The 14,067-nt window shown below is 41.4% G+C and overlaps 1 protein-coding gene across 1 annotated transcript; it reads left to right on the top strand.

Annotated features, from left to right (window-relative positions):
• Positions 1-1,981: 1,981 nt before the first annotated feature.
• On the top strand, positions 1,982-13,794 carry CRHBP (corticotropin releasing hormone binding protein). The gene is made up of 7 exons (XM_010202505.2): positions 1,982-2,153; positions 2,582-2,675; positions 3,244-3,401; positions 6,079-6,289; positions 7,571-7,719; positions 9,023-9,140; positions 13,051-13,794. The coding sequence occupies exons 1-7, from the start codon at positions 2,073-2,075 to the stop codon at positions 13,206-13,208; spliced, it is 969 nt and encodes a 322-aa protein (XP_010200807.1). The 5' UTR covers positions 1,982-2,072; the 3' UTR covers positions 13,209-13,794.
• The last annotated feature ends 273 nt before the right edge of the window (positions 13,795-14,067 follow it).

Genomic DNA, 14,067 nt, shown 5'->3' with positions numbered 1-14,067 from the left:
AATGGGCAAGAGTTTAAAATATGTTGACATTATGGTTGGTATGTTTTATTCTAAGTAAATCACCTTGCAGCTGGTTTAATAGTGGTCGTATTGATTTATCTTTAGTGTCATTTACTCTTCACTCAATTTTGGAGCTGAAGTCAGCCAAATCTTCAGACACTGGTCAAGTCCTCATACAATCAGATACTCCTTCTTTATCAAAGCTGTTCAAGAAATCAACATCTGAGATCTAGGTTGGAGGCCAGCATGGCAAACTGGGACACTGTAGTCAAAATAGTGACTTGATTCTGCAAAAGTGCCTTGAAAATGAGGAGTGGAGAAGCCGTGCTGTAACTCTTCATGTCTTCAGAAATCGAATATGTGATAAGAAAAGCACATGAGGCTGGGCTCCCTGGCAGCTTCTCATGGTCCTGCAGGATCCCAGTGATCTTCAGGATGCCTCTTACCTCCTTGATTAACTTCCCAGACGTGTTCACAGAATCTCAAAATGGTAGGGGTTGGAAGGGACCTCTAGTGACTAAATCCTGCAGTTTTCTAATGAAACTTGTAATTCCCAAAGAGAATGCATTTCAGATTCCAAACTCCATTGGATAATCCCCCATTATCCTTGCCTAGGATCACGGTATTTAAACAATTCAAGACAATTACCTGAAGATTAATTAATTCCGTTTTGGTTCGCACAGTAATTAACTACTCAGTTCTCCAAAGCAGTGTCAACAGCCTTTGAAGGCAACTTGATATCAAAGATTAAGAACAACATTTTCCTTAGTACTCTTTGTGCTCCTGATACTCACAAAGACACGGCAAATTCACAGTGCTGCCATGTGGATACGGAGCAGTATTATAGTTTACATTACAATAAACCATAAGAACAAGAATTACAGCACAATAAGGTCAGAGCCACAGCTGTATAAACAGAACAAGATTAATTTAGTTCTTGTTTGACCAACAAGTTGGACGAAACAGCAAACAAATATTTCTGTCCACAAGCCCTAACAATGAAATCAGAAGCAGAACACTTAAAGCTTTGCAAGTCTGGATCATATTGTTTTACAGAAGCTTTTCTGAACCAAAGTGACATTTTGACAGAGAAGCATAGAGAAGAGTGAGACATTAGCAAGAAGCCCAAGATGGAGAAAGGGTAGTTATTGTTTGCAGAGTGTTGATGGTTCACCCAAGGTCAGGAGAAAACAAGAATATACCCTAAAACTAATATCTCTGCTGAGTTCCTGATTTTAGAACTCTACAGAGTTATGGATTTTAATTACCAGGTTCATCTTTTGAAGGTGTCTTTCTTGGTTTTCTTTTGAGTATCAGGGATGGAGCAGCATTGGCTGTTTTGTGGGGAATATGTCCTTGGGAACCCCAGGTTTTCCTAATTTCTGCATGAGAGCCATGTCTGGCAGGGACAGCTGTCTGGTTTTGCTTGTATGCTTGCTGCTGCAGAGCCTTTGTGCCCCAATAACAGGCAGAGGACCTGGAAGCTGACAGCCCTGGGAGGATGCTGGCCACAGGCTGCCAGACTGACTAAGATGCAGGGGTACCCACAAGGCCTGGCTGGTGAGAAGCACCTGGCAGGGAGCTGCAGAGAGCTGCATGTCATAGAGCAGAGGGAGGGAAGCAGGGAGCCCTGTGGGTATAAAATGCCCTGGGACTGAAAAGAAGGAGAAGAGGAAGAAGGAGAGATGTTACTCATTCCTTGGTTTCGAGTAACCGCATATAATCACATGAGTGCCACAGCTGCATGGGGATGGGCTCTTGTCCCCAGAGCTTTTCAGCTCCAGTAGACAGATAAGTAGAAAAGACATCTGCCAGCAAGGGGAGTTCAATGGGCTTGAAAATGTGTGGCTGTTATTTGGACCCTTGTCATGCCCACGTACTGTGTCACTGCGAGAGGAATTCAGTTACCATGGGTTACCCTATCAGTACAGGGACCAAGTGCCTCCCCTCCCAACAGCTCTATAAAAAGAGTCTCTCCAATATACCCCAGCAGCTCCTGTCTACTGGCGCCGACTGGGAGAAACTTGGCCACAAGGAGCTGGGGAGGAAGGGCTGCCAGAGGAGGTGTCAGCATGCTGTCTGCTTTCCAGTTTCAATGCCACTTTGTTCTCATCTTCCTGGCAGCCTCCAAGGGGCAAACCAGATACCTAGAGGTGAGCAATGAGGCTGACAACTAAAGCACCTTGCTGTGCTTTTAGCTGCTAACGTGTATTCCCAGCTTTTGAGTGTTATGCTTTTTCCTCTCTCCTCTCCTATTCCCATTCCTCCTGCTTTAAACCTACACTTGGGTAGCATTAATGCAATAGTGTCATCCCCCTCCTGATTTGTTTGTCTTTCTCAAACTTGCATTTCTGCTGAGAACTTAAGAGGCTCACTATGCACTGAGCTGCTTGGCTCACCTCTTAGGTGTCAGGTTTGTTCCCCTCTACTGCAGGTTGGCACCTTTCTGATTGAGCTCTTCCACAGCTGCACTGTTTCTGGAGGAGAGATTTAAACTGCTGGTGCCTTTTCTTGTGAGATGCAGGGAGGGAGCTGCATTTCACTTTGCCCCAGCTTTCTCTTGCACTTTTTCCTTCATCAGGTGAGGGATGCTGGTGAAGACGAGCCCTTCTTACTCCTCAGTGAAGATCTGAAGCGAGAGCTGTCTGCAAGGCAGATCTACCGGCGGTCGCTCCGTAAGTTTCTTTGGTGCTCTGGTGGGGAGCTCGGGGCTCAGGGAGGGGAAAGGGCCTGCTTAGGAGTGACAGAGCTGCAGGCACTTTTTGCAAGGAGGAGGAGAAGAAAGACAATGTGTTAAAATCTCAGGAAAACTGTGGTTGAAACAGGGTGATCAAAACAGGACTCTGAAAAGAGTTTGAGGTGCAGAGAGGGGAGTGCCCAGTAACAGGAGGAGAATGATGATCTCCAGGGGATGACACAGGTGAAAAAGTTGTGATTAGAGAGAAATCTGAAGAAACAGGGTGTTAGTGCACTGCTGCATATACACAGAGAGTTTTCTGCTCGTAGATGCTTTGACATCTAATCCTCCCCTGCACTCCCACATCACACCTGCAAGTTACTGTTCATCCTATGATGCTCAGTAGGCTCCTAATTGCTTCAGCTGGGTCTCCCTCTCCTTGACAACAGTCAGATGTTAGCACAGGAATCTCTCCTTGATCTCCCCTTCCCTGTGCTGTGGGAGATGTGTCTGGATCTCCCTTCCTGTCAGGCTGAGGCAGTAGCCCTGTATGTCTATTTCTCCAGGATGCATTGACATGCTGAGTATAGAGGGGCAGTTCACTTTCACCGCAGATCAACCGCAGATGCACTGTGCGACCTTTTTCATCGGGGAACCTGATGAGCTCATCACAATAGAATACAACTTTGTAAGCATCGACTGTAAAGGGGGTGATTTCCTGAAGGTAAGAAGCTGTTAAATCCTGCTTCACTTCCCTTTCCCTGCTCTCATCTCATGTGTGAGACATTTGCTACTTGTGGAAGGCGGATGAGTGTATGTGTTTGTGTGTGCAGAATGGGCTTTCACAATCCATGGGAGAGCTGTTCCTCCTCCCTGAAGCATTTTTTGTATGTTCCCCCTCTATCACCACCCCCTAAAGTGAATTGGAATGCAGGCTAAGGATTGCTCTCTAACTGGCAGTGCAGGCTCTTCTGAACTTTTCAAGGAGCACTCCTGCTGAGTGCACATACCTGGAGGGCTAACTGAAAAGTTTGGTCAGTGTGAGCTGAGCCACTCAGCCCAGTTAGGAAGGTTTTCTCATTGCACCATGAGTCACACGAGCCATGCCAGATAATATAGGTCCCTGAAGGGCTCTTACTGCTCCGGGGCCCCCACTCACAAGTCAATTAGCGTCAGTTTATTAACAAATGGATCATTGCAGGCTTTCTTTCAAACAGCCAGTTTAGAGCTTTTCAGGACATTGGTGTGAACAGAAAGAGTTTTCTGACTCAGAGCTGCTTATATTCTGGTACAAAAAAAAAATTATCAGCACATTTTGCTGGCAGGCAGAAGTGTTGACCAAGATCTGAATGTGGTTCAACAGAGAAAGGGAGGGTCGATGGCTTCTCTCACCTTGTGGTCTGCCCTTTGTGCTACCATGGCCCTACAGGGCACAGACCCCATTCCTGCACAGTGACAAACTGAGCTCCGCAGAGGAGGGGAAGGAGAGCTGTCTTTCAGCTCTTCTCTTGTCTCACTCACTTGGAGGGATGATGTCCCCCTGCTTGCTTTACCCTAGCAAATCCTGTCCTTCCATCCTGTAACGCTAGCTGTGATTTCTTTCCAAGTTGCTACATGGAGGATGATTTTGTTGCAAATCTGCTGGGAAGAAAACTTATCTAAAGAAAGTTAGATAAGCAGAGATGTCCTTTATTTGACAATGAACACAGGTGACACGGGATCATTCCCAAAGAATATTCAATAAAGCATCAAAATTAACTGATATTTATATCCAATATTCTTTTGTTCTTTTTTACTATACATATAAAGCCCATTCATAATTGTTCATTAAATTTTCCCTTTACCTTGATTGGTTATTACTTCACTCTTATTGATTCGCTCCTTATTACACAAGTTATACATATTCATATACATTTCAAAATCACTTGGCCAACTAACTGATCAACTATGCTGATGATTATTTGATGTTCTGGACTAGAATGTTACAGAGGTTCAGGACAGTGAACTGACTGATGGTTAATGTAAAAAGCTCTTTTCTTCTTCCTCTGAAGCAGTCAATCTCAACTTTGTTCTTGGATGTTTTATGGCTTTCATGTGCTTGAATATAAACAATCCCCCTTGTTACCACTCTTATTCCCATTGTGTGTGGTTCCTCATGCATGTTCTTCTCTTTGGGAGTGACTTCACCGAGAAGGCCTAGTTTTGCATAGTTATGCCAAGTTACTTATAAATTGTACTTTAAAATAACTATTTGATAAAATCACTTGATTTTTTTATACCTTCTATAACAATTTCAGCCTCTTATGGGTCCAAGGATTTTGTGCCTAGACTTAGATGCTAAAAAACTGTAAAGAGATCTTTGGGGCTTTATATAGGTTTCCTTCCTTTGATCACGGAGTCCCCAGTTTCTGCATTATACTGTTATATTTATACAAGCAGCTTTTCCCTGAAATAGTTTGAGTACCCATGTCTTGTTATTTCAGGAAATTTACAGTTCTGGCAAATCCAGAGACTGGTCCTGCAACTTTTCCATGAGGAAGCCTCACACAAACATTAGGATTACTCACTGAAGTCATGGTAGAATCTGGTCCTTGGATTTTCAAAGCATTGACTGGAGTGTAGAAGGAATTACGATGTGAGAGCAGCTAGGAGGGAATTGAAACAGCAAAGCAAGCAAGTGCACAGTTATGCCAAAGTTGACACAGATTTCTACTACTGACACACTTCTGTCCCTGAAGACAATGAGGGCAAACTGTTGTTATTTTTGTTGTGAAGTAAAGATGCATAGAGGTTACTGCTTAAGATCCTGCCAAGTAGGCAGTGTTTGTTCTGGTTTTGAGTAGTTAGGACAAGCAAGGATAAAGAAATACCTCTGCCAATAACACCTTCCTGAAGCTTTGTTGTATTCCAATACCTCTGGAAGACCTCCAGTCCCATTAATGACCCGCAAAATGTGGATGGTGGAAAATTACAGATCAATAGACTTAATGCCTAGAGTTTTAAAGGGTGACTTATGCTTAGTGTGGCTTCCAAATTAAAGTGGTCAAAACCTCTCAGTAACAATGCAATTGCACTAGTAAGAAATTTAACTATTGATGCAAATGTGATGATGCTGGAATGAAAAAAGTTGCTTCCCTCAAAAAAAGGTCAGCAAAATTGTCACATGAAGGAAATAAAGACATTAAAATTTATATGTATCTCTTTCCTAAATACAGATAAAGTTTTAATTATTATTTAAATGCTAGGAAATTGATAAATATAAGAGATTTTTATTGAATTATTGGCTTTGAAAAGGTCATCTGGTGTAAAAATGAACCAATGTCTATACTAATTCATATTTCTGTTCTCTACTAAGAGAGCAATAAGCAAAAGGCTTGTTTTCAAATATTGAACCCCTGTAGGTATTTGATGGCTGGATACTCAAAGGAGAGAAATTTCCCAGTTGCTTGGACCATCCCCTCTCCACTTCTGAAAGATACTTAGACTTTTGTGAAACTGGCAACATTCAGAGGAGCATGAAGTCATCACAGAATGTGGCAATGATCTTCTTCAGGATTCACCAGCCAGGCAACGGATTTACTGTCACAGTCAAGAAAAGCATCAACCCTTTTCGTGAGTCTGTGTTTTATTCCATCAAATGGGTTTGGATTTAGGGCAGGAAGCAAAATGCCAACTTTGGTTTGCACTGAATTACCTGGCTGGCATTATCTACACTGACATGTTACCAGTAGCAGCAGCAGATCCATCCACACCTGCATGCTTAAGGATTTAACTTGGGCTCACTGTGTGTCTCAAGAAAAAAAAAAAAGAGTAAGTGAAGTGTAGGAGATAACTTAGACATGGCTTCAAAGTTCAGGACAAGGAGGACCTTTATTTCAAAGAAAACTTCTTCCAATCCAATATGGTCATGTTACAAAAAAAAAAGAATTTAGAGAGTTCAATCTCACCAATTTCTCTATCGGGGTAAAAAATGAGGAAATTTGTTTTTTAAGAAGTCCAGCATCTAAAAGAGTGTATTGAATAGCTATGTAATAGTCATGAGTGTTCTATGACCCCAAGGGTCTAAACATTTGCAAGTTATTTCTTTGAACCTGTGAGCTGGCAAGGCATAAATAATTTAAAAATTATTGTTCAGTCCAGTCTGATTTATCTGCCTTACTGTGCAAAGCATGAAGATGGCAGCATTTCTGCCCGGTTATGACTCTGACTTTTTCAGATATAAGCCAGCCAGCTGTGTCTCCTCATGGGTATTGCTTCACACCAGTGGATGTGATGATTGTGTGCAGTGGCTGGAGGTGGCATGTGTCCTTCACCTGCCTGCTGAAGCAGCTGTAGGCCTCCAGGTCTGGGTGGAGGATCCCTTGGGTTGTACACACAGATGATAAGCTACTCGCTTACCTGAAACTCCAAGGTTAAGATTTAAGATCAGCACATACCCACTTGAGTTTCAATGGGATGTCTTGCAGAGTAAGGAACTCCAGTTAGGAGCAGAATAGCACTTTGAAGTTTGCTGGCAATATCAGGCAATAATCCATCAAAGCTAAACAAAAGTCTTACACCCATAATTAGCCTCCTTCAAACTCACAAATAATAGGAGCCTTCGACAACAGAAGCCTATGATGTAGAGGTTTGAAATGTGAGCTCTTCCACTGACTGCTTCACCCCCAAGCGTGTGTAGATATCATGCGACATGGTGAGGCAATGCACAGGGAATTTTTCAGAAACAAATGCCATGAAAGAGCCCCAGAATATTCCATATGCATACCTTTCAGCATTTGGTTGTAGATCTCGGCAGTGGAATCACCTATTCTTTGATGTTACTGGAAGTACATAATTTTGCTTCATGCTGGGATGACTGCACAAGTAACTTGTGTACTTTCTCCTGTGCCTCAGCTTGCAACATCATGTCTCAGACTCCCACAGGAAGGTTTACCATGGTCGTTCCTCATCAGCACAGAAACTGCAGCTTCTCCATAATATACCCAGTGGTAATGAAAATATCTGACCTTATCTTGGGACATTTAAATGGCCTCTTTTCAAAGGTGAGTTGTTTGTTTCCTAAGAAATTACTACCATGTGCAACTTTCCAGGGTTCAGGAGAGGGAAGAGGGTGAGCGAGGATAAGGAAAGCCTGTGACACTGTACACTACAGCATGTGTACTCCACACCATACAGGTATACTGAGGTCTCAGATTTTACCCCTCAGAGATGAGAGCTAAGTCTATCTCTGTCACTGTTTTCTCTGTAATGTTTTGGAAGCAATCAAATTGTGCAAAGCACCACTAATGAATGTAAATATTGCTTGCCATAACAAAAGGTAAGAATTTTACGTCTACCTGTCTGTATTAAAACTAATGAAAGCAGCAATCACTCTGAACAGAGAAAGGAGACTTGAGTTAGATAGTGAGATATTAGCTTGGAGAAAATACAAACATGCTCATAATTGGTTCCCTGCTTGACAGGCTGAGCATCCTTTGCTTCATATGCTGTAATGCACAGCACAGGGCTGGAGCTTGGATACGGCATTTGAAGCCTAATGATGACCAGAAAGGAGAGAACAAGAGCTCTTGGTGGCACCCTGTGTCTGGAAGGTCTAAGAAGATCGAATTCTAAAATACCAAGAAAGATAAGATAAAGAAAGTTTGTTTTCTGCTACCAGCAAGACTAGTAGCCTAGGTCCTTCATAATGACTGAAAGTGTCTAAGCAAACCAGACCTTGAGAGATGAGTAAGTAAGTTGGCTTATTCAGTGATGGGCAGAAAAGGATCAATAGCAGAAGTATGATAAAGAAATCAGGCACTTAAAAAACAGCATATGGATGACGGCCCAAAGGTGCACAAGATGTTAGGTGCAAGATGTTCTTGGCAAACAGCATTAACTTTCAGGAAAAGAACACTTGTTGATCTAATATACATTGAGCTGTTTTTTTTAATACAAAAACATTCCTTAGGTTAATTCCTACTTTAATGAAACTTGGCCAGAATAGCACATTTTACCAACACTTACTGCTTAGGAATAAGTAGGCTACAGAGAAACTTAAGTTCCTGCTTGCCAATTGAATGTGGACACATGTGCAGCCTATGCAGATTGCTTATCTACACTAAAAGCAGTTGAATCAATACCTTCACTACTTGTCAGTAATTTTCAGAGCCTATTTAGGTCTTTCTTTGGAATTCTTTAAGAAATTTTACATTAGTTAGTGTTGCTCAGGATGAGAACAACCTGATTTCACACAGGTTTGAGCAGAGAGGACTTCTAAAAACTATTGTTGGCGCCAATCATGTCTAGAGGACTGTTACTTTTTGAAGATAAATGATAAATATCTTTTAATGTCTGGCTTTTTAGAAACAACCAGAAGGCTGTTCAGGAGTGGGAGATTATGTACAAGTGCTGGGAGGAACTGGCTTAGACCCATCCAAGATGTTTCCACTAGCTGATTATTGTCAATCCTTTCACGGATCTGGTAAGAAATTTTTCTTTCATCAACATCCACGTGATAAAATAACTAACCAGAGGAAGTCACACAGAGCCTCCCCAAACTCAGCTTTCCTGATAGACTGGTGAATTTCACAAATAGCAGAACATCAGACATAAAACTCTTTGAGCCTGTGGGATACAGCACAGCCACAACCACTATCATTTGCCCCTGCAGTAATCATTGTAATAAGGTGAAGTTATACATATTTTGAAAATTCTTATCCTGTAACACATATAATTATTAGAGTGTCAACAGACAACTGAGTATGGAAATTCATAATGAAGGCACACTTACATTTCCAATTAATAAGTTTTTCTCACTTAATGAGAAAACCCACTTTTCTGCTGCAGGAGTAGCACATACCCCAAAAGCTTCAGAGCTTCCTCTTTCTGCTTCAGATCCTGGAGTTGCTCTGAACCCATTTCACTATCATGCCAGGTTGGTGTTCTCTTTCTCTCTGTTAATTCTCCATTAAGAATTCCCAGATTCCCTAATACTCTGTATAGCACAGTAGGAAGCGTTACAGTGATGTGACTGACTAGCTCCTGCAGCACATGGATTGTACGTCTGGAGTATGAGCAGTTACACCAGAAAGAGACATTACCATAAAGCTGGAGAGCAAGAACATGCCTTGCACTTCACCCCTGTAGCCTCTCTTGCCTTACATCACACCACAACTTAATGTTGCAGGTACATAAAGGCTAGTGGTAGGAGTCAAATTGACATGGAGGTAAGGATGGCGGTAGGTGTATATGCTTTGGTATTAACATATCATATTTTTATGTGGTTTGTGCAGTTTGGGGGTAGTGTAATTGTTGAGTGATATGCTAAGCGGAGGTAGAAAAAGAGACCAAGAAGTGAGAGTAAGGCAATAATTGTAGCTGTTGTGGTTATTTCTTGCTTTGTCAATTCCTGAATGATTAGTCATTTTGGTAAAAATCCTGTTAGGGGTGGGAGTCCTGCTAGTGATAGCAGGGTGAGTATTAGGGTTGCTTTTAGCGCGGGGTATTTTGTTCATGAAACTATTGTTGTTGCCAGTTTTAGGGTTTTGATTGTGTTGATGGTTAGGAATACTGCGGTTGTAAGTGTAATGTATAGGTAGAATGTTAGTAGAGTGAGTTTAGGGCTATAGATAAGGATGATAATTATTCATCCCAGGTGAGAGATAGATGAGAAGGCTAGGATTTTTCGAATTTGGTTTGATTTAGGCCTATTCAGCCCCTAACAGTGGCGGAGGTTAGAGCTATGAAGGTGAGGAGTGTAGAATTTAGTGTGTGGTGGGTTATACGGAGGATTGTGTTTGGGGGTAGTTTTATCACTGTTGATAGGATTAGTGCGGTTGTTAGTGGGGATCCTTGAAGTACTTCTGGGAATCAAAAGTGAAATGGAACGACTCCTAGTTTTATTGTGATTGCTGTTGTTAGTAAGAGGGATGAAGTTGAGTGGGTTAGTTGAGTGATGTCCCATTGTCCGGTGTGTCATGCATTGATTGTTCCTGCAAATAGGATCAGTGTTGAGGCAGCTGCTTGTACTAGGAAATATTTGATTGTGGCTTCGATAGCTCGGGGATGATGGGATTTGGAGATGAGGGGAATAATGGCAAGGGATTTCTAGGCCGGTTCAAGCTGCTGTTCAGTGGTTGCTTGAAATTGTAATGGAAGTTCCGAGGATTAGGCTTAGGTATGAAAGTAGTTTTGCGTGCGGGTTTATTAGTAGGGGAAGGGGTTAAACCATCATTTTCGGGGTATGGGCCCGATAGCTTTATTAGCTGACCTTACTAGGAAATAATATAAGGGAAGTATGGAGAGTTTTGATCTCTCTTGTGTAGGTTCAATTCCTACTTTTCTAAGTTGTTAAGGAAATGAGAGGGTTGGTAGACCTCTATGTTCCCTTTATCATAGTGACCCTTTAACATTCAGGCACATTTCCTTAGACAAGGAGGCAGACCTGCGTAGCTAATAGGTATGCTAGTGTGTCAAAGGCAAAGTGCTAGTGTGAGGGGTAGGAGGTTTTTTCATAAAAGATGTATGAGTTGGTCGTATTGGAATCGCGGGTATGAAGCTCGGATTCATAGGAAGACTGAGGAGAGGAGTAATGTTTTTGTGGCTAGGATAATTGAGAATATTTCATTAGGCAGGTTAATGCTGCTAGGGTTGAAAAATAGGATAGTAGTTAGTGCATTTATTAATATGATGTTTGCGTATTCTGCTAGGAAAAATAGAGCGAATGGGCCTGCAGCATATTCTACGTTAAAGCCTGACACTAGCTCTGATTCTCCTTCGGTTAAGTCAAATGGGGCATGATTAGTTTCGGCAAGTGTAGAGATGAATCACATTATTGCTAGGGGTCATGAAGACTAGGTATATTGGCTTTTGGGTAATGGCTAGAGTGGTTATTGTGTAATTTCCACTGAGAATAATTACTGATAGGAGAATAATGGCTAGGGTAACTTCGTAGGAAATGGTTTGTGCTACGGCTCATAGGGAGCCAATTAGGGCATATTTTGAGTTTGATGCTCAGCCTGATCATAGGGTAGAGTATACTGTGAGGCTTGATATTGCTAGGAGAAATAAAAATCCTAGGTTTAGGTCAGTGAGTGAAAAGGGTAGAGGGAGGGGGGCTCAGATTGTGATTGCTAGGAGGAGGGCTAGTATGGGTGTGATTAGGAATAGAACAGGTGATGAGGTAGATGGTTTGATGGGTTCTTTAATGAATAGTTTAACTCCATCTGCCACAGGTTGTAAAAGTCCGAATGGACCTACGATGTTTGGTCCCTTTCGAGCTTGTATATAGCTTAAAATCTTTCGCTATACTAATGTCAGGAAAGCGACAGCGATCAGAATTGGGATTATGTAGGATAGGAATAGGGTTAATTGTACTGTGAGCATGGGTAGGGCCATTGGTATTTTGAAGCTAGGGAGAGGACTTGAACCTCTGGATAAAGGGCTTAAGCCTTTTGCATTTGCCGAGCTCTGCCACGCTAGCATTATGCCCTTGTTTTGGGGTAAATGGTTATTCTTTTTATAATTTAGTTGGGTTCATTATTTAAAGAGAGGGCGTGCTTGTTGTATTGGCCCCACCTTTCCGGTCCTTTCGTACTAGGAGAGGTTTATCATAAGCTTTAACTGGCAAATGCTGGTGCTTAGTGAATACTGAGCTCTTTCATGAGATTAGAACATGCTTCCCCAGTGGTGTGAAGGAAAGAAAATCCCATCTTGGCAGCCTCTACTCTCCCAATGACCCACCAGATCTCTCCTCCAGTGAGGAAGGTGCTTCATTTTCACCAAATGAAACAGACTTTGCCAACTTCCCTCTCAAATGTCTCATCTAAATCAGTGATTAGTGATAGATCAGTGATATGCTTGATTTCCCCCAGAGTTTATATGCTGGGCACCGCCATTTGACAGTTTGTCTTGGCATCGTCTACTTTGTTGCTGTGAAGAATGTCCTTACACACAAAACCACTCATACCTCTAAAAGGAAGCATTTCAATGCTGTTTAGTTATCTCCAGGATAGGTTTCTATGTCTCTCACCCATCACTCCTGGCATCTAACAGCAGCATGCCTTCCCAAGTGCAAACACATACAGACCTCTGCATCATATCTATGTGTACAAGAGACTGCAGGTGAATGGGAACAGTCTGGCATTTGCATGAGGAGGAGCTACAACAGTTGATTAAATACCCAAGTCATCTAAGGTAAAACTAACAAACACAAAATAAGATATTCAGTCAGCAATACCACTACTGGCAGGTCATTTCTACATACAAATTTGCTTTGTTTCCAGAATTGCATGTGTCAGTGCTTTGTAATTCCTAACATGATATTTCTCTTTTCCCTCTCTCTCTCTTAAGTATATCTTTATATCTTGTCTATCTCTCTTTTCCCTGAACAGCCCAAATGAAGATTGGCTGTGACAATACTGTGCTGAGAATGGTCTCCAGTGGCAAATACATCAACCGTGTGACATTTGAATATCATCAACTTGATCTGCAGCAAATAGAAAATGGGAAGAACAGCATCGAGGAGTTCTGTGTGCCTAGTATTGGATAAAACAGGCCACAAATTTTCACATAGCTAATGAAAGGAAGGTTCTGGTTAATTAAAAACATGTATACTTTCTTTAACCAGCTGGTATTATTGAGCCTTTGTATGATACAAGCATATTTCTCTGTCTTATTTTCATACAAATCAGTTATTCCCATGAGCAAGCAGGAAAAAGCAACAAATATACTAGTCTTAGTTTTTATCATTTTTTTTCTGTAGTATTTAAGCTCATTTACAATATTCAAAATCAATAGAAAGAACAGAAGGCTATGTTTCTCATATAAATATTATCAGGAAAACAGACAAAGTCCCTCTGTGTATCTAGTCTGAGGGCATATGAAATCCACAATAAGTATAAACTTCATGCAGCAATTTAATCCTTTTATATCAAGTACAAAGAAAAAAATAGAGGGTGGAATACACTTCCATTTTGTAAGAGGAAACCCAGCATTAGTGAGTGTAAAAACTACTGTTTTGTTTATGACCATAAATGTATTGTTTCTAAAACCAGATTTTTAATAAAAATTTATAGCATGGAAACTTCCTTACACAAATCCAAACATAAATAAATACACTCAAAGAGTTGGCAAAAGGTTTTTGTGTTGTATTTTTCTGAAGAACTCTTTTAACATTCTGGTTAAATTCCCTAAGTCTTGTGCAGTTTTCTGGGCATGATAGTTTTGAACATACATTGCTGTAAAACCGTGGACTATTAAAGTATCATTATGGGCAGAAATTTAGTTTGTCAATGTTGCATACACTTTCATATGGAGTAGGTTTCAGCTGTATACTTTACCAGCACCTTCCATGGTTAAGGTCTTTGGTCAGGCATTCTGTTGACCCTTACAGGCAAGGATAACCAAAT

Source organism: Colius striatus, chromosome Z, assembly GCF_028858725.1.
Source record: "Colius striatus isolate bColStr4 chromosome Z, bColStr4.1.hap1, whole genome shotgun sequence".
Lineage (NCBI taxonomy): Eukaryota > Metazoa > Chordata > Aves > Coliiformes > Coliidae > Colius > Colius striatus.
Note: the sequence above shows the minus strand (reverse complement) of the source record. Positions and strands in the feature narration are given on the sequence as shown.